The 25,898-nt window shown below is 41.0% G+C and overlaps 1 protein-coding gene across 3 annotated transcripts in view; it reads right to left on the reverse strand.

Annotated features, from left to right (window-relative positions):
* Positions 1 to 8,373: 8,373 nt before the first annotated feature.
* LOC115156114 (uncharacterized) overlaps positions 8,374 to 25,898 on the reverse strand; it is a 108,200-nt gene continuing 90,675 nt past the window's right edge. For 2 of the 3 annotated variants that reach the window (XM_029703430.1, XM_029703429.1), the window contains 9 exons: positions 18,614 to 18,772; positions 18,216 to 18,383; positions 14,782 to 14,833; positions 14,379 to 14,568; positions 14,227 to 14,263; positions 13,705 to 13,949; positions 9,053 to 13,517; positions 8,848 to 8,926; positions 8,374 to 8,568 (listed from right to left, as the gene is read on the reverse strand). In XM_029703430.1, the coding sequence (XP_029559290.1) occupies positions 8,414 to 8,568; positions 8,848 to 8,926; positions 9,053 to 13,517; positions 13,705 to 13,949; positions 14,227 to 14,263; positions 14,379 to 14,568; positions 14,782 to 14,833; positions 18,216 to 18,383; positions 18,614 to 18,772 (5,550 nt within the window). In that variant the 3' untranslated portion in view covers positions 8,374 to 8,413. Of the gene's footprint in view, positions 8,569 to 8,847; positions 8,927 to 9,052; positions 13,518 to 13,704; positions 13,950 to 14,226; positions 14,264 to 14,378; positions 14,569 to 14,781; positions 14,834 to 18,215; positions 18,384 to 18,613; positions 18,773 to 19,741; positions 20,319 to 25,898 lie in introns of those variants that run through there. The other variant, XM_029703431.1, reaches the window with a different exon arrangement.

Raw genomic sequence — 25,898 nt, forward strand, 5'->3', positions numbered from 1 at the left:
ACTTAATTAGAAGAGTAAAAATAAATGTTTTGTCATACCCGTGGTATACGCTCTGATATGCCACAGCTTTCAGCCAATCAGCATTCAGGGCTCGAACCACCCAGTTTATAATGGCCAATATACTATGGCTAAGCGCTGTTCTTAGGCAAAACTGCTTGGATACAGCCCTTAGCTGTGGTATATTGGCCATATACCACAAACACTGAGGTGCCATATTGCTAATAAAAACTGGTTACCAACATAAATAGAACAGTAACAAGTCTTTTTGCATCATACCCGTGGTATATTGTCGTATATACACATGGCTGAAATGCTGTTTCAGCCAATAAGCATCCAGGACCCAAACTGCCTGGTTTATAATTACACAATAAGGCACGAGGGGGTGTGGTATATGGCCAATTTACCACAGCTAAGGGCTGTTCTGAAGCAAGCCGAAACGCGAAGTGCCTGGATACAGCCCTTAGCCATGGTAAATTCGTTTTTTGCTAACGGTTGTATTCATTTTGGGATCTATCGCATCCCACAGCTGTCCCAGACTATGTTTGTAATATTTATATCTCACACAGAATAGGTACATTTTTGTACAATGGGGATAGTAAATTGACATAGGCTAGTGCTTTTGCTGTTCATTAGGCCTATTCATTTTGTTGGCTGATGAAAAGTAAATGTAGACAGTTCTTCCAATATCTTCAATACGCGCCTTGGAATTGGATAAGGACGCACGCAGTTGAGTCTCCAATGTGTCTGTCTTCACTTGTAGCCTGTGAGAAAGACCCGATCACTTGATGGGCATTAGCTCAATTCTCATTAGCCATCTGAGAGAGCCATGTGAGTGAGAGGTGCTTCAGAGCCAGGAGAAGGGAATTATAATTATTATATTCAGCCCAAGGACACAATGGACCCTGGCCGCAAAAGGCATGGATTTTTTTAGGGGGCATTACAGTCACACAAAAGGGATGTCGCCGGGTAATTTGAGGTATTATCAAGTGCTTGTCAAATTGTGAATAACAGTTGCAGCCTGAGCAAAAACACAAAGCAGAGCTCATGCCTTTCATGCGGCTTTTTTCAAATCATCATTAGAGTCACATCATACAGCCTTAGAATGTATTAAAAATCAAAACGGATAGCCCAACGTTTGTAGAACAACTAAAGTTACATAATTAACTCTAAATTAAGCATATAGGAGTACCTATTTCTTTGTTAACTGCTAAACACAGAATAGCCACATGTGCGCACTCCCTCAAATCGTTTGGAGAAAATATTGTATTTTATTTTATTCAGCTATGTTCAATTGTATTCTTCATACTATAAAATAATGCCATGGAATTCTAACCAAATCTTGTCTGCTAAATGAACTAGTGTAGCCATATGGCATAGCCAGATCAGGGTCTAACATAAGGACAAGTCAGAGTATGCTATTCTGTTCTTCTGAAATAGACTACATTTTAGACTGGATGTATTGTGATGGTGTAGGCTATGTTACATGGATTTATTCGACTTTTTAATATGTAGATGTTCCAAAGGTCTGCATCAGTGGCTTGTAGGCTATGTGTGGAAGCCAGGAGATGCTAAATGTGTTTATGTTAATTAACGGTCAATCACCAGCTGACAAAATTTCATGATCGCCACAGCCCTAGGCATGGGTCCTCAAATCCTCAAAAAGTTTTACAGCTGTACAATTAAGAAGGAGCATCTTGACTGGCTGCATCCCTGCTTGGTATGGTAATAACACCGCCCACGATTGCATGGCGCTATAGAGGGTGGTGCGGACAGCCTAGTAAATCAGCCCAACCAACGCATCACCGGGGGCAAGCTACTTGCACTCCAGGACACCTACAGCACCCGATGTCACAGGAAAGCCAAAAAGATCATCAAGGGCAACAACCACCCGAGCCACTCACTGCCTGTTCACCCCGCTATCATCCAGGAGAGAGACGGAAAAAAACGCTTCTATTTCATGGCCATCAGACTGTTAAATTGTCATCACTAGCACATTAGAGGCTGCTGCCCTATATACGGAGACTTGAAATCACTGGCCACAAACAATGGAACACTATTCACTTTAATAATGTTTACATATTGTAACGACCCTGGGTTTATAAGCGCGGATATCGACTCTCGAGCATGCTTTTGGGGCACAGTCGATAGCATGCTGGACTTCGGGCTAGAAGGTTGAGGGATCGAGACCTGCTCCCTGCCTGTTTCATTATATCTTTTGCATTATTCATCTCATATGTATATACTGTATCCTTCCTATTCTACTGTATCTTAGTCTATGCTGCTCTGACATTGCTCATCCAAATATTTATATATTACTAATTCCATTCCTTTACTTTAGATTGTGTGTATTGTTTTATATTACTTGTTAGATATTACTTGTCAGATATTATTGCACTGTTAGCAAGAAACACAAGCGTTTCAACACACCCGCAATAACATCTGATAAACGTGTATGTGACAAATACAATTTGATCACCAGGGCTGTGCTCCCTGTCATCCAGGACCTCTATATCAGGCGGTGGGAAAGGAAAGCCCGGAAATCGTTAACTCCAGCCACCCAAGCCATAGACTGTTCTCTCTGCTTCGGCACAGCAAGCGGTACCGTGCATCAAGTCTGACACCAACAGGCTCCTGAACAGCTTCAATCGCCAAGCCATAAGACTGCTAAATAACTAACAAAATGACTACACAGTACAGGTTTTCGCTATAAATACACATAGATCCTATTGCCTGATATCAAGATTCGTAATTAATGCGTTATGGAGTCACCTATTATTATAATAATTTAGGTAAAATTATGATAAGTAGCCTACTGCTGTTATCTTTGCAAGGATCATATTTTATTTATAACAAGTCCCATAGGTTATTATAATGCATACTTTTTTTTTTTTACAATATTTAAAATGATTATATGAGCGGAACATTAACGTTGGCCCACACCGCCACCCAGCTGCCACTACTTGCGGGATGTCCTGTATACCCTGTGGTCCCTGCCGCTGCATTTAAAAAAAAGACGGTGCATCGGTTCCTACACCACTGCATAAGCCTTCTCTGTTAACCATTCATAGGCTTACCTTATTATCCTTATTATCCTCCATGGTTAAAGTCTATGACTGGAGCTTATGTTCTCATCACGTAAAACTTAACCAAGTGATTACCAAAGAGATAAGGCAATCGCATTTTATACGGTAACTCAGCCAACGTCATAATGTGAAACAACTTTTACGTAATAAAACAACTTCAGGGATGATCTGTCAATCAATGCGATCAACGACGCCATACTGGAACCCCATACCACTAAAAAGACCCGTCGAAACAATAAATACTGATGTGTTAGCTACGTTTCCGGTTTTTTTTGTAAAATAATGTGATGAGACAACAAATAAATAAGTAAACAACAGCCGACAACAATGATGAGCAATACATAACATTGTAAATAAGAATGTGTTCTTAACTGACTTGCCTAGTTAAATAAGCTTAAATCATAAAAAAAATAAATTATAATAATAATCAAATGCAGTAATTTGAGAGGAACAGCCACAGCAAACCCATCTGTGATATTAAGGTGCGCTAGTTGGTTATAAAAGGTGGGTCATACATACAGTGTGTGAGGTAGCTATTAGTTTTTCTCTACACACATATCTGGCAAGGGAGTCAAGTTGACCAACTCATTTGGCCAACTAATCCCAGATAAAGGCTAACAATGCAAATGTTGCTTAAGGTCATTCCATTAAAGTGAACCAATAATAATATGAAACTCCTGTGACAGGTCGAGAAGCAGCGGGAAACCCTAATGGGCTCATCCCCTGGACCAAGTTCTGCAAGGTGAGCATCTCACTGGAAGTTTAGTGTTTTAGCCAACCCGTGTGTGTTTACTATGGGTTGTGTATTGAGTGTGTCTTTACCTGAGCAGAATGTGAATGAGAAGAGCTTTCCCTTCTGGCTGTGGATCGAGGGAATACTGGACCTGATCAAGAGACACCTGCTGTGTCTGTGGAATGATGGGGAAAACATCTCTCCAACTCACATTACTTCAGTATGCCTTTCTGAAGACTAGGTTTACATTACTTTTTTGAAAAGTGACTTTATTGTGCTATAATCCACTACATCTCTATGGTCTATAGGTGTATCATGGGCTTTGTTAGTAAGGAGAGAGAGAAGGCCCTGCTGAAGGACAAGGAGCCTGGAACTTTCCTGCTGCGCTTCAGCGAGAGCAGCCGAGAGGGAGCCATTACCTTCACCTGGGTGGAGGGCTCCAATAACGGTGTGTGTGTTTTTTTGTGTGCATGTGTGTTTGTAGCTTTGTAGCTGGAGGAGATGGGTTAAAGAAGGATTTTTAAGCCTTGAGAGAATTGGGACGTGGATTGTGTATGTGTGCCATTCAGAGGGTGAATGGGCAAGACAACATATTTAAGTGCCTTTGAATGGGGTATAGTAGTAGGTGCCAGGTGCATCGGTTTGAGTCAAGAACTGCAACACTGCTGGGATTTTCACGCTCAACAGTTTCCCGTGTGTATCAAGAATGGTCCACCACCCAAAGGATATCCAGCCAACTTGACACAACTGTGGGAAGCATTGGAGTCAGCATGGGCCAGCATCCTTGTGGAACACTTTCGACACCTTGTAAAGTCCATGCCTCGACGAATTGAGGCTGTTCTGGGGGCAAAAGTGTGGGGAGAGGGTGCAACTCAATATGAGGAAGGTGTTCCTAATGTGTGGTATATATACTCAGTGTACATACCAATGGACAGACAAAAATATTTATATTTTAATTGTTTTTACACATTATGAGTATGTGTCTCTACATCTGTCTCAGGTATATGTGTTTCTGTTTGTATTATTTTACCAGGTAAGCTGACTGAGAACACATTCTCATATCACATTGTGTGTGTGTGCATTTATGTACAGTTGAAGTCGGAAGTTTACATACACTTAGGTTGGAGTCATTAAAACTCGTTTTTCAACCACTCCACACATTTTTTGTTTTAACAAACTATACTTTTGTGCATGACACAAGTAATTTTTCCAACAATTGTTTACAGACAGATTATTTCACTTTTAATTCACTGTATCACAATTCCAGTGGGTCAGAAGTTTACATACACTAAATTGACTGTGCCTTTAAACGGCTTAGAAAATTCCCGAAAATGTCATGGCTTTAGATGCTTCTGATAGGCTAATTGACATCATTTGAGTCAATTGGAGGTGTACCTGTGGATGTATTTCAAGGCCTACCTTCAAACTCAGTGCCTCTTTGCTTGACATCATGGGAAAATCCAAAGAAATCAGCCAAAAAAATGGTGGACCTCCACAAGTCTGGTTCATCCTTGGGAGCAATTTCCAAACGCCTGAAGGTACCACGTTCATCTGCACAACCAATAGTACGCAAGTATAAACACCATGGGATCACGCAGCCGTCATGCCGCTCAGGAAGGAGACGCGTTCTGTCTCCTAGATATGAACATACTTTGGTGCGAAAAGTGCAAATCTATCACAGAACAACAGCAAAAGACCTTGTGACGATGCTGGAGGAAGCAGGTACAAAGTATCTATATCCATAGTAAAACAAGTCCTATATCGACATAACCTGAAAGGCCGCTCAGCAAGGAAGAAGCCACTGCTCCAAAACCGCCATTAAAAAAGCCAGACTACGGTTTGCAATAGCACATGGGGACAACGATTGCACTTTTTTTCCCCCTCTGGTCTGATGAAACAAAAATAGAACTGTTTGGCCATAATGACGATTGTTATGTTTGGAAGAAAAAGGGGGAGGCTTGCAAGCCGAAGAACACCATCCCAACCGTGAAGCATGGGGGTGGCAGCATTATGTTGTGGGAGTGCTTTGCTGCAGTAGGGACTGGTGCACTTCACAAAATAGATGGCATCATGAGGGGGGGAAATTATGTTGTTATCCTCATATTGGTAGGGGCAGTATTTTCACGTTCGGATGAAATACATGCCCATATTAAACTGCCTCCTACTCAAACTCAGAAGCTAGGATATGCATATTATTAGTAGATTTGGATAGAAAGCACTCTGAAGTTTCTAAAACTGTTTGAATTATGTCTGTGAGTTTAACAGAACTCATATGGCAGGCAAAAACCTGATGAAAAATCCTACCAGGAAGTGGAAATCTGATGGATGTACTCTTTTCAAGTCATTTCCTATCAAACACTCAGTGACTCAGTAATCATTGTGCACTTCCTAAGGCTTCCACTAGATGTCAACAGTCTTTAGAAAGTTGTTTGAGGCGTCTATGATGAACAGAGACTGAACAAGAAGGCTGGGAAGTTGGTGACCCAGGGAAGGACATCAGTTCATTGGCGCGCATTCACGCGAGAGGTAGCTCTGTTCCAAAACGTTTTTCAAGACAATGGTTTCGTCCGGTTGGAATATTACTGAGTTTTCACGTTCTAAAGGCCCTAAAGATTGATGTTTTACAACGTTTGACATGTTTGAACGAACGTAAATATAACTTTTTTTGACTTTCCGTCGTGAAATTTTCGGCGCGCTTCCTACATTTGGAGTAGCTGAACTGAACGCGTGAACAACAAGGAGCTATTTTGACATAAATTATGGAGTTTATCGAACAAAACAACATTTGTTGTGGACCTGGGATTCCTGGAAGTGCCTTCTGATGAAGATCATCAAAGGAAAGTGAATATTTCTAATGCTGTTTCTGAGCGCAGTACTCAGATTATTGCAAAGTGTGCTTTCCCAGTAAAGTTATTTTGAAATCTTCCACAGCGTTAGCATAAAGGAGATGTTCATCTATAATTCTTTGAATGACAGTTTAATATTTTATCAACGTTTATGACGAGTATTTTTGTAAATTGTACTGCTTATTCACCGGCAGTATTTGAGGGAAAATATTTTCTGAACGTCATGCGCCAATGTAAAATGCTGTTTTTAGATATAAATATGAACTTTATCGAACATAAAATGCATGTATTGTGTAACATGATGTCCTAGGAGTGTCATCTGATGAAGATCGTCAAAGGTTAGTGCTTCATTTAGCTGTGTTTTGGGTATTTGTGATGCATCTAGTTGCTTGGAAAATGGCTGTGTGGTTATTTATGTCTATGTACTCTCCTAACATAATCTAATGTTTTGCTTTCGCTGTAAAGCCTTTTTGAAATCGGACAACGTGGTTCGATTCAGGAGAAGTGTATCTATAAAATGGTGTAAAATAGTCCTATGTTTGAGAAATTGAAATTATTAGATTTGTGGTTTTGAATCTGGCACTCTGATTTTTCACTGGCTATTGTCAAACTCAGTCCCGGTGACGAGATCGGGTTGTCATAAGAAGTTTTTAAAATTGAAGCAACATCTCAAGACATCAGTCAGGAAGTTAAAGCTTGGTCACAAGTGGGTATTCCAAATGGACAATGACCCCAAGCATACTTTCAAAGTTGTGGCAAAATGACTTAAGGACAACAAAGTCAAGGTATTGGAGTGGCCATCACAAAGCCCTGACCTCAATCCTATAGAAAATCTGTGGGCAGAACTGAAAAAGCATGTGCGAGCAAGGAGGCCTACAAACCTGACTCAGTTACACCAGCTCTGTCAGGAGGAATGGGCCAAAATGCAGTCAATTTATTGTGAGAAGCTTGTGGAAGGCTACCCAAAACATTTGACCCAAGTTAAACAATTTAAAGGCAAAGCTACCAAATACTAATTGAGTGTATGTAAACTTCTGACTCACTGGGAACGTGATGAAAGAAATAAAAGCTGATATAAATCATTTTCTTGTCACCACGTCCACAGAAGTTGGCGCCTCTCCCCGGTTGGGCGGTGCTCGGTGGTCGTCGTCGCCGGCCTACTAGCTGCCACCGATCTAGGTTTCTGTGTCTTTTGGTTATGTCTGTTTAGGTCTGCACCTGTTTTGTGTTAGTCAATTAGTGGGGTATTTAATTTGTCTGTTTCGTTTGGGGATTTGTGTGGGATTGTTTGTGTGTCATGCCTTTTGGGCACGTAGGGGTATATTGCATTTTCCTATTTACACTGTGTGTTTTAGGCATTAGGGTTGCCGGGCTGCGTCCTGTTCTTTAGTAATTTTTGGAGCTGTTCTCTACTATTCTCTCTCTCTCTACTATTATTCTGACATTTCACATTCTTAAAATAAAGTGGTGATCCTAACTAACCTAAGACAGGGAATTTTTACTAGGATTAAATGTCAGGAATTGTGAAAAACTGAGTTTAACTGTATTTGGCTAAGGTGTATGTAAACATCAGACTTCAACTGTACCTAGAAGTGTACACTATTCTTATGTTTTTTTTAATGTATCTTAAATGTAAAAGTAATATAGTCAACTATACAACTTCTACACGTTATATCATCCAATAATATATAATGAAAAACACTCAACATGAGCAATTATGTTTATTTAAAATATTTATTTTGAAATATAGATTAGGTGGTCTTCCTTTTATAGCAGGAAGTAAAGGGGCTGGACAAGGCTTTGCCTATAGCTGAAAACATCCTGGAAATGAGCGAACGCTTCCTTGGTTTCTTCTTGGTGGAGCATACACTCTCTGTTTGGCAGGAGTCTTGATCATTGACAATTGCTGGGGGGAAAAAATGTAAACATAACATTTTCTTTAACTGACCCTAGTTAGTCTGAAGAATTAGTATTGCATTATTATTATTTAAATTGTAATATTCTACATAATTTACAAATGTAGGGCGGCAGGTAGCAGTCATGTGATATCCATAGATAAGGGCCTAATGAACGTATTTCAATTGACTGATTTCCTTATATGAACTGTAACTCAGTAAAATCTTTTAAATTGTTGCATGTTGCGTTTATATTTTTGTTCAGTACACATTTGAGTGTATTGACTTACCTGTTTCACTGACGGCAGGGGTCTGGTTCTGGGAAGGTGTTGGAGTGCAGTGGTTCTTCTTGTTGACCTTCTTTGTACACTGGGTAACAAACAGTCATTTGTACAGTAGGAGAAATTCCACACAAAAGGTATCAGTGTTTACCATCATACTGTACGTATTTAATAAAAATAATCTTTATAATTTGTATTTTGATGACATATGTACCTTTAGGTTGAGTCCACAGAGAGCGCTGAATCTTCCTCTCTTCTTTTCCTTTTTACCAGTTGTTGGAAGACTAGAATTACCTACCTCGTCATTGCCAAGTGCATTGTGTGATGGCAACTGGGTCATGGAGGGAGGTGAAGAGTTAGCCTCATTGCATTTAGTTAGTAGTTCCCTAGTTAATGATTTGACCAGGGCATCGTCAAATGCATAATCCGTTGACTTCATTGCAACCTGGAGCATCTTCTCTGACCCGAATTCTTGAAGAAGCCCCTTGTAGACAGCCTTGAAAATCTTTTTGATTTTCAGATTCTGGGGGTAGGCTTGAGTTGGTTCAAGGCCTGAGGTGCCACAGAACTCAGACAGAATCCTCTTTGTGAGAACTCTTGATGTTTCACCAATGTCAGAGGATTCCAGTAATGTGATAGGGGTAGGGATCATTGACAGCAATCTAACAATCAGTAAAAGTACCAAAGAGGTGTAGTCATTGCTAGTGGAGTCAAATGATGTATATGTATCAGAGTCCATGGCTGATGGAGTTGATGGATGCACAGAGACACTAGACATCTCCAGATCTTTGTTGTCCATCTTGGATTCCACCTCTCCTAAAACTTGAATATCCACAGTTCCACCGTTGTGTGTGCTGCTGCCAGACAGAGAGGGTCCAGGCAATGATTTGGCACTAGACTGACGGCTAGTGGTCATAAGAGCCAGTCTGTCAAAGTCAAGTGTTCCAGCATCAGTTGGGGACAACCCATTGATTATGTTCATCAACTCTGATAATTCTTCTGATGAATTGGAGGCCACAGAACAGGTATCCATGACCTGATTGACCATTATATTGGTGAAAAGGCTCTTTGTGTCAGAGTAAACCTGTGAGGAACTAATGGAGATGGCAGAACAGCTCGGGATAAGCCGACTTGTGTCCTGCAGAGAACCATCAGAGATGATAGTTTGGCAGAAATCTGATCCTTGTGATGGTGGAGGAAGCCAGGGGACAATCTGCTGTAGCAGACGTTTTATTGACTCCTTAGCAAAGGAGTACACAAGGTCAGATGGAAACTCCCTGGATTCTTCAGAAGCATTCAATCCTGTCTTCAGCTTCAAAAGAATAGAGTCAGACACGCTCTTGCCAGCTGGCACAAAAAGAGCCTGGGGGGTGTTGTGACTTTTTATGAGCTCATAAACTTTGTCAGTGAGCTCATGTGAGAAGTTCTGAAGACCATCCCTGGGGCTGAGTCTCGCAAGTCTTCTTGTAAAAGAAGTGACATCATCTGCAGTGGCTATGTGTTCTGTATCTTCTCTTGGAATGACCTCCATAACAGTGTCAACTATGGCAGAGATGGTTTGCCTTGTGTAATTTGTTGACCCTTGTGAATGAGTTGAGGAGTCACTCATATCAATGACCGAACTCCTAATGATAGGACAATAGCTTTCAACAGGCCACTCATTGGGGACTGGAGTGCCTGGAAGAGAATTTGTAAAATCACTCTGGGACCCTCTGGTCATGGCAGAGGTGATGGACAGGGAGGACTTTGAGGAGGATGGCCGATGTATCTCGTGTCCATCAGTTCTCACCATGTCAACATCCTCCAACATGGAGCCCACAATGGAACGAGTCAAGAGGCCTTTCTCTGAGGTGCTCATCCTCTCTGACATAGACACTCTCCTCTGGATTGTCATCAGAGTCTGACTAATTAAGGCTTTGGAATAATTTACCATGCTGGCCTGGCTGCCTTCATGTTCACTGTAAGTCATTTGTGTAGAAGTAGCTGTTCTGCATACGGATTCGACATGTTTGGGGGCCTCAACCACATTGTCTAGGAGGACCGGTTGTTGCTGTGCAAAAAAATCCTTGACCTTGGTGAACACATTGTTGAACAGGTTAACAGTGCCTTGCCAAATTATCTTTCCTTTCACATTGGCCCCATTGTGAACACTGACAGGAAGGGTTGAAGCTGACAGGGATCTCTCTAACTGGCCAGACACTGAAGCATCAGACATTTTAGTCATCTGGGTGAAGCTATTAAGGTCTTTAGTGATATTTATGACGATGTTGGATGCTGCAGAATTGGTGTGCAGAGAAGAGGTGAATAAAGATGGAGTTCCACTCTTCTGAAGGATTTTGACATCTCTATCGTCACCATCATTACTGGACTCTGCACAAATGTCTGCACTTCTACCATCAAGGCTGGCATTTACAATGCCAATCAACCCTGATTGAAGGATCCCACCAGCCATATGTGAGGCTTTAGTTTGAAACTCCTCAGTACATAGTTTGTCAAAGGCTGTGGATTTAAGACTTCTAGAGGATGCTTCCTCTTCATCATTGTTGATCTCACCATGCAAATTGTCCTGTGTATTGACAGCATAGTCATCAACAGATAAATATGATTTGGAGGCGGCAAGGACGTCAATCTGAGAAACAACGGCATCCAAAAACTTGGACAGGTCTTCTGTATCTCCTTTTAGGCTAGAGAGGCATTCCTCCATTGATTCCTCAGAATGATACACAGTGAGGATCTGACTAATGACCTCCTTGGTACAGGTTTGAAAGTCCGCTTGGATTTCAAGAGAATCACTATTACAAGTCACCTGAGAATCTAAACTTTCACTGGAAGCCTGTTTGAGAGTCTCATCATGTATTGGTGTAACACCATCGATGACCTTTACAGAGTCTTGGCAGGGAGTGAGAAACCGCCTCAGCATTTGTCGAAATCTATGATATATAATACGAGCAGCAGAAAGGGTGCTCCCTTTTGAAATTCTGAGAATTTCAGGTTCATGTGTCTGCATGGACTGAACAATAGTATCCACATCTGTTACAAAAGTGTCCAGTAATGTAGATGCTTCAGAGTCTCCCAGTAAGCTGGTTGTAAAGGGGCTGACAGATCTCAGAGCTTCACTCACTACCTTTCTAGCCTTTGTCTGGAAAGACACACTGGAGAGTTTCTTCATATTTATAACTGGAAGACTCTGGGTAGATTCACTGTTGGTGGTGCTGTCCTGCAGACCAAGTGGAAAAGTGAGATCGGAGAGACATTGTTCACTGTCTAACAACTCAGATGGTGAAGCAGAACAAGAACTGGTGAAGTCATTCAAGTCAGACATGATGCCATCCACAAATAGAGTGGCCTCCAGAGACTCTTCAGAATCACACTCTCCAACAGAAGATGACAACTTCTCCATCACCTCAGTCTTATACAAGACTAGAACCTGGCTGGCAATCGCTTTTGTGGTGTCAAGGAGGACTTGGTCTTGCAAATACTTTTTGAGAGCCAAGAGAGGTTTTGGGGTCTCACTTTGTCCTTTTTGTTCATTCATGGATGAGGGGGTTATTAAAAGTGGTTTACAAGAAATGGAGTCCGATGTGTCAGCCTCACCATTACTGGAATGACCGACGTCCAGGTACAAAGTTGGAACCATTGTGAAAGAATCTTTTGTGCTCTCCACAAATGTACTTGAGAGAGACCCTTTTTCTGGACAGGTAAAAAGCCTCTTCAGCGTATTTTTCGTGTTGTAGTAACAACCAACAGTGTAAGACCAGATCTTACTCTGATGGTTTTCAAGAAGGATCTGCTCACTCTGTGCAGGAGAGCAGGATGCCCTGATAGCCTGGGTAAGATTGTCCATGTCTGAAACAAAGGTACTTACCAACTCAGAGGCCTCATGGTCGATCATAAGGTCTCCGATCTCACCTATCCTAGGAATTGGACTAGATGATGTAGTGCCAGAACAACATGATGTACAACCCCTGAATCTTTTAACGATCTCCCGGATCGATTCGGTGGCCTTGGTCTGAAACTCCTCAGTGAGTAGTCTGTCCATACTTTGTGTTGACAGATGAAGACTAGATTTGGCACCTTTGATATTGAGGTTGCTCTCTCCTTGTTTTAGCATCTCCTCAGAACTTTTACAAGATTCAAGCATCTTCATATGGTCAGCAACAACACAAAGCAGTTCCCTCTTGTCGGGTTCATTTTCCTCCTTATTGCTGAAGTTCAAAACAGTGCCACTGAGGGCTGTCATGACCTGTCCTGTTAAATGTGTCATATCCACCTCAACACCATCCTCTCTGAAAACAACACTCTGCTCAACACTCTGCCCATTAATGAACATCTGAAGTATGTTGGAAACGCCAGACACCATCTCCTCAACCACCTTGGTGCTGGAGACACCACCACTGGCAAAAATGACAGGGGACATTCGCCCAGAGATTGGAGTTTGAATGGCCACAGAGATTATGGAATTGACCTTCTTTGACACTTCTCCAACAATAACCCGGGATAGACTTTGAGTGTCTACCTGGCCCTCTCTTTGGATACAGAGGACATTGTTCAGCGACTCTTTGAAGGAATCCTGGACACTAGTGAGGAGACTGTCCTCAGTGATCCCAAAAAAGTCACTGAGTGGCTCAGATGATATAGACTCACCATCTCCCTGAGTCTTTGGCAACACTGTCTGAGACCTTTGAGAATACAAAGCAAACAATACAGCATTCCATATTCGATAGTAGACACTGTAGTCACATTAATGCATAATTCAGTAATCAGTCATTAAGAGTAAACTGTTATACAGATAACAAAACATATTTTCACAATATGGGTTATGAATAGTTAGGTGAAACCGGTTTCTTTAGGAATGACTGAACATACCCATTACGAGAGGAGCTTGATTTGGCCGCGCAAGACCTTGAGGATTTTCTGCTGCCACTCTTGCGAACCTTCAGGTTTGTGCTAGAATATGTCTCTAATTCTGTCAGAGACTTGCCGGATACTGGAGACACATGGCTGTATATCCGTACAAAACGGAAAATTGCAGGGATGATGACCTCCAGGATGGCCTCAGATACAAACCGCACAATCTCCAGGCACATCTCTGCAAGCAGTGCCCTCATCACCTGTAGGACCGAAAACAGTGTAAGTAGATTACTCATAGCCGGGCTCTGAAACCAAGCTCCTCGAAGAGATACCAACAATCTCACATATGTTCATGAGAATCATGAAAGTGGCATATATTGGAAAGCATGAAAAGCAGTAGGCTACTAAAAAGCTCTTTGAATGTAACTGTTTGTGATAATGTGGATGATACTGTAGACAGATAAATGGCTTGTATCTAATTTTCTTGAAACATCTATTAATATATCTATGAATAATTTTCAAGGTTAAGGGACTTACAGGGTCCATCCTGCCAATGCTTAACTGCCTCCATTGCCTATAGGAGATAATTAGATGTTTTTAGCACCAAAAAGCACACCAACACACATACAATTTATAAAATCCTCCAGATGACATTGTATTCAAATACTACAATAGAAGTTTGGACATACTCCTCAGTAAGTTTTTCCAGAAACCGGATGATAATCGGGTTGAAAGCATCCGGATTGATTGGCGGGAGGTCAAGAGCCCTGGTCTGACAGGCCCTGGAGACACACTCGCTTAGGATCTTTTCATTAGATTGTCCCTGGTGAAATGTCCGCTGAATTGCCATCCTAGAGAATTCCACAGATGTAGAGGGACCTGTGTCCAAAGCCGCATTCACCAAGGTAAAGAAGTCAGAAAACATATAACCTTCTGAGGTTAGCCAACTTTGTGTACTTTGTGAAGTTAAGTACCCAAGAAAGGATAACATGTGCACTCTGCTATTAGTCCTCTGCTCAATAGATGCCCATACTAAATCACATTTACATGCAAAAGGATTACATTCAGTGAAATTAGAGTTTCATTTATGACCTGCATCTGTATCAGTGATCTGCTCCACTTTGTTTCTCTTGGTCCTCTTGGTCTAAAAAGACAATACAGTCAATGATATACACGTAGATACTGTATGAAGCCATTCCAATACAGCCCTTTGAGTAGAGCAAGGGTAAGATTGATTGTAGGGCTGTCCCCGACAAAAAAAAACTTTGTCGACCGAGAGTCATCCTGTTCTGTTAAAATGTATTTTTCCATATCAGACACACCCTATGTGTTTGAATACAATCACTTACATAGGCACTGAGCTTGTCTGATGCTTTAAGCACACTGTTTGATTAAATAATTAAGACACACAAATGACTCAAGAAAGAGCCCGATGGTGACACTGTATTAAAATAAATGACAGCGAGTGCCTGTGTGACAGGCGCACGTTGTCTCGCTCTCCTCCCTACTGCAGTGAAAAGGCACCGCATAACAACAAGTGTTTATTCTGCTGTCCATGCTGAAGATGCAACATCATTTCAGCCATTTCGTTTCTTCCTCGTTTCTGAATGAAAAGTTCTGTTACCGAAATCCCTAACTTGTTTACAAAAAGCATTACCTATTTCCTCAGCCTTGCTCTCTTTATGTGAAACATGTAAGCATCGCATGCATGTGACAATTAGGGCCTGACCTATAGCCTATCATAATCAAATCAATAAATTGGTTATAACAAACTCCGAACACAGTAATATCGACAGCAAAATGGATGCGGAGGATGTGAAAAATAAACGCCAAACGGGTGAATGTTTACTGGTTGCTTAGGAGGGAAAGGGAAATTCAGATCTGTGGAAGACATTTGACTTAGTTGTGGAAACTACTGGTGGTCAAGAACAAGGAGGGTATAGGAGCAAGCGCTGACAGAGTATTATGTGTGCCAAACATTTGCTGTTAGATTACAATATTGTTTTTTCTGACCATTTGGAACAGTGTAAACAACACTAAATAAATTCTAAGCAATACCAGTCTGTTCTAACGACCAAAAAATTGTAAAGCCTTTATTACAGCATAGCAAAGATTAAAAACAGCCAAATCTGTGAAATTGCTTAATTCAACATTTTGCCGGTGCATGAGGCTTGGTGCTCACAGAATCAGTAGGCTATTCAACAAATACTCAAACAGGCAACAGAAGCTATATCTGTCTTATATCTGTATATATATATCAAAAGTTTGGACACACCTACTCATTCAAGGCTTTTTCTTTATTTTTACTATTTTCTACATTGTAGAATAGTAGTGAAGACATCAAAACTATGAAATAACACATATGGAATCATGTAGGTACTAAAAAAGTGTTAAACAAATCAAAATATATTTTATATTTTATATTTGAGATTCTTCAAAGCCTTGACAGCAGCTTTGTACACTCTTGGAATTCTCTCAACCAGCTTCACCTGGAATGCTTTTCCAATAGTCTTGAAGGACTTCCCACATATGCTGAGAACTTGTTGGCTGCTTTTCCTTCACTCTACGGTCCAATTCATCCCAAAACATCTCAATTGGGTTGAGGTTGGGTGATTGTGGATGTCAGGTCATCTGATGCAGCACTCCATCACTCGCCTTCTTGGTCAAATAGCCCTTACACAGCCTAGAGGTGTGTTGGGTAATTGTCCTGTTGAAAAATAAATTATAGTCCCACTAAGCGCAAACCAGATACGATGGCGTATCACTGCAGGATACTATGGTAGCCATGCTGGTTAAGTGTGCCTTGAATTCTAAACAAATCACAGACAGTGTCACCAGCAAAGCATCCCCACACCATCACACCTCCTCGATGCTTCATGGTGGGAACCACATATGCGGAGATCATTTGTTCACCTACTCTCACAAAGACATTCTTGGAACCAAAAATCTCAGATTTGGACTCATCAGACCAAAGGACAGATTTCCACGGGTCTAATGTCCATTGCTCGTGTTTCTTGGCCCATGCAAGTCTCTTCTTTTTATTGGTGTCCTTTAGTAGTGCTTTCTTCGCAGCAATTTGACCATGAAGGCCTTATTCACGCAGTCTCCTCTGAACAGTTGATGTTGAGATGTGTCTGTTACTTGAACTCTGTGAAGCATTTATTTAGGCTGCAATGTGAGGTGCAGTTAACTCTAATGAACGTATCCTCTGCAGCCGAGGTAACTCTGGGTCTTCCTTTCCTGTGGCGGTCCTCATGAGAGCCAGTTTCATCATAGCGCTTGATGGTTTTTGCGACTTGATGGTTTTTGCACTTGATGAAACGTTCAAAGTTCTTGACATTTTCCGGATTGACTGACCTTCATGTCTTATAGTAGTGACGGACTGTTGTTTCTCTTTGCTTATTTGAGCTGTTCTTGCCATAATATGGACTTGGCCTTTTACCAAATAGGGCTATCTTCTGTATACCAACCCTACCTTGTCACAACACAACTGGTTGGCTCAAACGCATTAAGAAGGAAAGAACTTCCTTTACTTAACTTTTAACAAGGCACACCTGTTAATTAATGAAATGCATCCCAGGTGACTACCACATGAGGCTGGTTGAGAGAATGCCAAGAGTGTGCAAAGCTGTCATCAAGGCAAAGAGTGACTACTTTGAAGAATCTCAAATATAAAGTAGATTTTGATTTGTTTAACACTTTTTTGGTACCTACATGATTCCATATGTGTTATTTCATAGTTTTGATGTCTTCACTACTATTCTACAATGTAGAAAATAGTAAAAATAAAGAAAAACCCTTTTGACTGGTAATATATATATGGATGATTTACAAAGCCAGGCACATTTAACAATTAGGCTATTGATTATAGACCTAATTAAGTTGTGTTTTCTTCTCTCCTCAATCTTCTTAGACAATTAGGCTAAGGCAAGGGCTGTTTCCCCGTCTCTGCTGCTGCTGCTGCCTCTGCAGCATTGTTCTCAATCCCAATATGCTGGTTAACTTTGCTATTATGCACATACCAACATAGGGAAGGGCCCCAATTCAACGGCGCACTGAAGATTATGTTTCAGAACCACGGACAGCGACCGTATCCAACGCGGGAGAAAGCACATTTGTTATAAAATAATATTTGATTGATTAGTGTTGCACCATTATTTGTACATAATATAACCATATACAATTTCAGTATCACGTCTTAGCGTGATGGACTGTGCCATCACTGTGGCCTCGGCAATGGATTAGTCAACTGTGACAGGCGCGAATCAGACAGGTGTCCATGTGCACCATGAAGAAAAAAAAAACTTTTGCGACTGCTCGACTTAAGAAATCCCAGTCAACCAATAGCCTATCGACCAAACAATCGACCAGTCGACCAAATGGGGTCAGCCCTAGATTTACTATTAGGAGATAAAAGGGTATTGTATGGGCAATTTACCTTCCTCAGAACAACATGCTGTAGGGTCAAGTTATAGACATGAAAGATATCTCAAATATCCACATCTCTGCTCAATCTATTCCCTTACCTTGACTTTATTTCTCTTCACGGCATCCTGCTCCATCTGAGGCAGGGGATCCTTCTTCACCTCTTCCTCATCTTCATCATTCTGATTATCAACAAAATCTCTCTCAGCTGCATCAGTATCAGTGCTCTGTTCAACTGTGGACCTGTTGGCACCGGTCCTCCTCTTTGTCTAAAAAGACAATACAGTCAGTGACATACTGTATGTTGCCGTTGCTATACAGGCCTTTGAGAAGAGCTAGGGTAAACGATTGGTGATTGAATATTATTATGGAAGTCTGTTGTAAGGACAATTTACCCTCCAACCTCACAACAGCATGTTGTATGGCATATTGGACAGGTTTGGAGTGTGGACAGGTAAGACCCCAGATTTCCCTTTCTCTCCTCAATCTATTGTCTCACCTTAACTTTTCTCCTTGTCACAGCCTTCAGCTCGATCTGAGGCAGGGGATCCTTCACTTCACTATCTTCTGGATAGTTTAAACTCAGGATATCTTTCTTCATTTTCTGGACTTGACCTTCCAAACTTTGATGATCATGTGGATCATCTTCGTTTAAACTCTGATTGGAACAAATTAGACCATTTTTTAAATGCTCATGGATATGGCCAATATACCACAGCTAAGAGCTGTTCTTACGCACGACACAACCGCAGAGTTATTATAAACTGGTTACCAACTTAATTAGAAGAGTAAAAAATAAATGTTTTGTCATACCCGTGGTATCCGCTCTGATATACCACAGCTTTCAGCCAATCAGCATTCAGGGCTCGAACCACCCAGTTTATAGTGGCCAATATACTATGGCTAAGCGCTGTTCTTAGGCAAAACTGCTTGGATACAGCCCTTAGCTGTGGTATATGGCCAATATACCACAAACACTGAGGTGCCATATTGCTAATAAAAACTGGTTACCAACATAAATAGAACAGTAACAAGTCTTTTTGCATCATAACCGTGGTATATTGTCGTATATACACATGGCTGAAATGCTGTTTCAGCCAATAAGCATCCAGGACCCAAACTGCCTGGTTTATAATTACACAATAAGGCACGAGGGGGCTTGGTGTAATTACACAATTATACCAACAGGTTCCTGAACAGCTTCAATCGCCAAGCCATAAGACTGCTAAATAACTAACAAAATGACTACACAGTACAGGTTTTCGCTATAAATACACATAGATCCTATTGCCTGATATCAAGATTCGTAATTAATGCGTTATGGAGTCACCTATTAGTATAATAATTTAGGTAAAATTATGTAGCCTACTGCTGTTATCTTTGCAAGGATCATATTTTATTTATAACAAGTCCCATAGGTTATTATAATGCATACTTTTTTTTTACAATATTTAAAATGATTATATGAGCGGAACATTAACGTTGGCCCACACCGCCACCCAGCTGCCACTACTTGCGGGATGTCCTGTATACCCTGTGGTCCCTGACGCTGCATTTTAAAAAAAGACGGTGCATCGGTTCCTACACAACTGCATAGGCCTTCTCTGTTAACCATTCATAGGCTTACCTTATTATCCTTATTATCCTCCATGGTTAAAGTCTATGACTGGAGCTTATGTTCTCATCACGTAAAACTTAACCAAGTGATTACCAAAGAGATAAGGCTATCGCATTTTATACGGTAACTCAGCCAACGTCATAATGTGAAAGAACTTTTACGTAATAAAACAACTTCAGGGATGATCTGTCAATCAATGCGACCAGCGACGCCATACTGGAACCCCATACCACTAAAAAGACCCGTCGAAACAATAAATACTGATGTATTAGCTACGTTTCCGGGTTTTTTTGTAAAATAATGTGATGAGACAACAAATAAATAAGTAAACAACAGCCGACAACAATGATGAGCAATACATAACATTGTAAATAAGAATGTGTTCTTAACTGACTTGCCTAGTTAAATAAGCTTAAATCATAAAAAAATAATAATAATCAAATGCAGTAATTTGAGAGGAACAGCCACAGCAAACCCATCTGTGATATTAAGGTGCGCTAGTTGGTTATAAAAGGTGGGTCATTGATAAGAGAATTATCTAATAAAGGTAAATGAATCAATAAACCATGATGAATTATTAGTCATACAGAATGGTTAATGAATAATCAATGTAATGATCAATGTAGGGATAGATAAGTTTGATTAGTTCTGGAAAGTCCAGGAACCATGGGATAGGGAAAGAAATGTGTATATGCAATTACGAGGGACACCAGGAGACAGATGGTCCTGGGAGTAAAAGCTTCAAAGCATTTCTAACCTTGAGGGAAAGGAACAGGCGAGCTCGGGAGATGATAAAGAGTGTGAGAAGTTTGTGGGGGAAGCAGGTCACCAACAGTGTGTGTAAATGCATGTGCGTAAGAAAGCAAGAACTATATAATGACTGTTTTGTTATCCTGACCTCAGAACGTTCTCTGAATAAAAGCTACAGATACCTTTTGCAGAAAGCTGAGTCCTTGCCTAATTATTTTAACCCATTGTCTTACAAACCTTGGGCATTAGTCAAGGCGAATTGATTATTGATTATTATCATCAAAGATATAAAATTCATTTAACAATTGGTCCTTCGAGACGGATTTCAAACCGCCGCTGTCGTTCCAAGGAGACACCGAAACCGGGCACGGGCGGATGAAAAATCCGTAAATCAAAGACCTGGCCCTTTTCTGTGGGTTCTTTACAGGCCGTGGCAAACTGGTACGCGACAGAGGTGGTGACGAAATTCAACGAACATTGAAAACCTCAGCTGCAAATTATAAGGTTAGTAGACTTTATTCATAGTTTTGGGGAATAGCACCTGTATGATTACATTAAATAAGGGGGGAGTGATATACCTATAGGTCTGCATTGCATAGTGAAATGAGTGATACACCTGTGTGTCTGCATTGTATGTCGGCATTGTATGATGAAATGGGAAATACACCTGTATGTCTGCATTGCATGATGGAATAAGGGGAGACAATTGGGTGTTGGCAAGTGATGAGAAAACGATTGTTGAGAGTGCAAGGCAAAAGCGATTGTTGTGAGTGTAAGGCAAGAGCGATTGTTGAGAGTGTAAGGCAAAAGCGATTGATGTGAGAGTGAAAGGAGGGAGTAAGTAGAGGATTTAATGTACTCTGGGTGTTAGACGCTGAAATCGATGAATGTTCTAGCTGGTGACCTGGCTTCAGAAGTTCGCGTGGAGAAAAATCGGTTTTAAAGGGAATCAAGTATTCTGCGCGAATGGAAGACAGGAATCAGTTGTAACTTCAGAAAGATACGAATTCGAAAGAGAGACAGGGTCCGAAATCGACCCTGGGCAACTGTGGCCACTGCATAAAACTAAACTAAGTCTTATGGTGAGAACCTGATAACGTAAAAGGGTTAAGAGTCCATAGGGGGATAGTCGGTACCTAAATACGGCTTTGGGTCTGATATCTTTGGGTGAAGTGAGACCTAATATGGCGGAGTGAGATACAGATATTGGTGTCATATTCAGGGGTATTTTTTTACATGATCTAGATACGTTTATTTTCCCTTAGGAAGTCAGCTGTTGTTGAATTCATTGTAAGAGATTTATGAATATATTTGTTGTGAATAAGTTTAACAATGGTAGACTTATGTCAACAGGACAGGGATACATGACATCTGTAGGTGATCCAGGATTATTGAGGGTATTGAGGATTATTGAGATAAATTTAAGTAGATATGCAATATCTAGACAGGTTGATTTTTCTAAAGTTCAGGAGTGCAACCAAGGAGACAATGAGACATTTAGTCAATATTTGGAAACAACCCAGATTTGATACTTTCTGTTATGAGAAAAAGCTGGAGACAGATAGAAGGGCAGACAGAGAGATCCTCCCCTGCACTGCTGTAACCTTGAGGGTTGGGGAGTAGCAGGAAGAAAGAAGGGGGGCCAGCAGGAGTAGATAGGAAGAGAATTTGGTTCACTTAGCTTTAGGATATTAATTCATGGAGAGACTATCGGCTCCATTGGCAGGCACGTATTTTAGTTTTGATTTTAAGTTTATGTTTGGTAAATTCGCTAGGAGGAGATATGATCATTTTGTTGAAAGTAATTGTTACCCTAACTAAAAGGGCTTAGTTGGTTTCAGGTGTTAGACTCTGAACCATTGCCCAGACACTATTCTGCACAGTAGGCCGAAATAGTAGCATTGACTAGAACCGGTGAAATAAGAAAGGAGAGAAAAGTTACTATTTACACAGACAAGCACATAGACATTTAAAACCATACAAAGCAGCATAGATTAATCTTAAAGACGATAAGAAACTAGACAGAGAAATTTTACAGAATAGCCGAGGATGAAGGCCCCAGGGAGAATTGGACATGTGGAAAATGAAAGGGGGCATCCTACAAGAGAAGGTCTGACATAAGGATATTTACTTATCCTACCAAAGACATTGTATGGATACGCAGCAATATTGATACATAGGCTACGCAATGTATCAAGGGGAGGGAAGTATAGTAGAGTAGTTAGGAAAGAGTGATGGCCTAGAGGATATTACTTTAAAAAAAAAAAAAAATTGTAAGATATCCATTCCAACAGTTGGAAATTTACCTTATTGAGATATTCCGAATTGAGGGGAAGAAGGGGTGTTTAACAGTAACAGATAAGAATGACAGAGTAGAAGCGTTCCCACTTACTTGGTGGACATGATTATGGTAGCTAAAATATTAAGTCAAGATATTATCCCTAGAGTTGGTTTACTAGGAGCCATCTCTTTAAATGATGGATGACAGTTTAGCTAATCTGATAAAGCCTATAGAATGCCAGAGTTAGGGAGAATAGAGATACCAGAACAGGTAGACATAGAAGTTGAAGAATACTAGCAGAGCACATAGAAGACTGTTTGTTAACCAAACCCGTATGTCCAAGATTTTGTGTCCAACAGGTGAATACAGGAGAAGGTGATTCACTCAATCCAACTAGGAGACTGGGTGTGGATCCAGTCCCTGAGGAAACTGGAAGCAGTCCCGTTGGGAAGGCCCATACCAGGTTCTGTTAAACCACTGCCTTTGCCATTAGAAAAGCTGAGAGAGTCACTTGGTCCACGTTACCCACTGCAAGGAGGTATGTACACATATGAACACTGTTGATCACACACAGAGTTAGGAGAAGAACCGAGTACCAACAGGGTCCGGGGGTTACCTCCTTAACGAAGATTTCCTATCCCGACCGTTCATCACTGTGTGTGCTCCTAGAGGTGTGAGTATGGGGTGGTACCTAGCAGAGAGACTAAGGGCAGAGAGGGTTGGCGGTTTTTGGGAAGAGTAGAGACTCTGAGCTGCAATCATAGTCCTAATCTGACTGATACATTCAGATCCACCACCTTCTGGTACAAATCATATGATACCGTTGTCATTGAGAAGAAGTAGAAGATAAACTATATAATACACTGATGAGTGACATACAGAATAAGGGATCGAAGAAGATCAAGATGTAGAATTTAAGGTAAACATTAAACAATTTCCTGGGAAGCAGACAACTGTACAGGAATTGGGGTTGGCCAGATTGAAGTACTCAGCCAACTCACCTCGGTTCACCTAAATTCCGGATGAATACCAGTGTTATAGATACAAGAATGGCACCGAGAACTTAGATGATTTTAATGACTGAAAAGTAATTGGTAATGTGACTGACTTAGGTTTGAGAGAGGAATAGAACATTCTTAACCTCACAGCACCTATAACTGATGAAGGGTGGGCTAGTACCAGCAAAGGACGCATACGACGGAAATTACCACAAAGGGTGGTTAGGAACTTGCGCCCTGGGGTTATAGGTCCAACCAGTCAAGTTAGTCATCAGAGGCCAGTTATAGGAGGCTAAAGTAGGCACAGGAGGAGTTTGACCAGGATGGGAGTAGCTTTGTCTAGATGGATGCTATTGGCATCCTCAGGGAAGTTCCAGATGAATACAAAGCTATGAATCAATATATGAAGGCTTTAACACTACATTAGTTTGGTGGTTGACAATAAATAAAAATGTGGATGGGATTAATGACATATTTTATAATCAACAGAGATTCATGAATGAAAATGGGGATGCAGTAAAGAGTTCTCTGATCAATTATCCGCCACCCCCCTCATGACCTGGTAAAATAGACTGACTCTCGATATGTTATTAGCAGAAGAGGGCAGTGTAGGTAGAATGATTAGGTTCAGCGCTACACGTACATTCCTGAGAACACAGCCCATGTTTGGGAAATGGAAAAGTATTGTAAGAACTGTATTATGGGCTGCTTCACCTGTATGAGTGTGTTTGTGTTGTGTGAATGTTGTCTCATTCCATGTGTGAGAGGTTTAATCACCAGGACTCTAGAGAGATCGATGACGCAGCATATGGTGAGATATGGACCCATTCCGAGCGCCGATCAGTGGGATGGCGATTGCGTGCCTCCAGGCCAGGAAGATGGTTCCGTCTCTTTCAACAACGAGGAGCGCAATGTTGATGAAACAATTTTCAACATTTAGATACACTGTTCCTTAAATGAAAATTATGATGAAAATCCTAAACAGAAGTGTCATAATTGGAAATAGGCCTAGGACAGTAATGGAAGAATATGAGGAATATTCATGTATTGGACTTGTTTAAATCATTGTAGTGTGATGTATTGTATTTCCATATAGCGTGTGATGTATTGTATTTCCATATAGCGTGTGATGTATTTCCATATAGTGTGTGATGTATTTCAGGTGAATACCAGTGCAAACAATATCGTAACATAAAGTGCCATCACAAAATCTTCTGTTAGCCAAGAAAACTAAGAAAGGCTGAACAACTTAGTTTCAGTTGAGTTCATTTGAGTTAAAACCTTTTCAACTCTGAACGGTTGTTTTGGACCCGGTACTGAGTACGGCGAGTTTGGGGAGGAGCTACAGCCCTCGTCTTTAAAAATATATATAACTCAAATCTTATTGCTGGCAATGTCATAAGAATCTCCCACCCCCACCACCTACCCCCATATAGGCTATAAATCACGCGCTATGGTCATATTCAAGGAGTTTGCAATGTAGGTCAAGTCACAAAGTGCAGACATTTAGTATGCATGGAAAGGGTACACCCTGATGGTCATTGCATTTCCTTCTCCATCCACATTACCTTGTATGCCTCCTTCACATGCACCGTTGATCTATTTCACTTGTTTACAATAGGAAAAGTGAATAGGGAAATAAGTTTGAAGTTTCCTCACCAGTCTGTGTCTTATTTCAAAACCCCTCGCCCCTCCAGAAACCTCTTTCTCAATGCTAAGGATCCGGATCTTGTTCTGCCAGACTACAGTTTGCAACTGCACATGGGGACAAGGATTGCACTTTTTGGAGAAATGTCCTCTGGTCTGATGGAACAAAAATAGAACTGTTTGGCCATAATGACCATCGTTATGTTTGGAGGAAAAAGGGGGAGGCTTGCAAGCCGAAGAACACCATCCCAACCTTGAAGCACAGGGGTGGCAGCATCATGTTGTGGGAGTGCTTTGCTGCAGGAGGGAATGGTGCACTTCACAAAATAGATGGCATCATGAGGGGGGGAAATTATGTTGATATCCTCATATTGGTAGGGGGCAGTATTTCCGTTCGGATGAATCATGCCATATTAAACTGCCTCCTACTCAAACTCAGAAGCTAGGATATGCATATTATTAGTAGATTTGGATAGAAAGCACTCTGAAG

This window comes from Salmo trutta, chromosome 20 (genome assembly GCF_901001165.1).
Source record: "Salmo trutta chromosome 20, fSalTru1.1, whole genome shotgun sequence".
Taxonomy (NCBI): Eukaryota; Metazoa; Chordata; class Actinopteri; order Salmoniformes; family Salmonidae; genus Salmo; species Salmo trutta.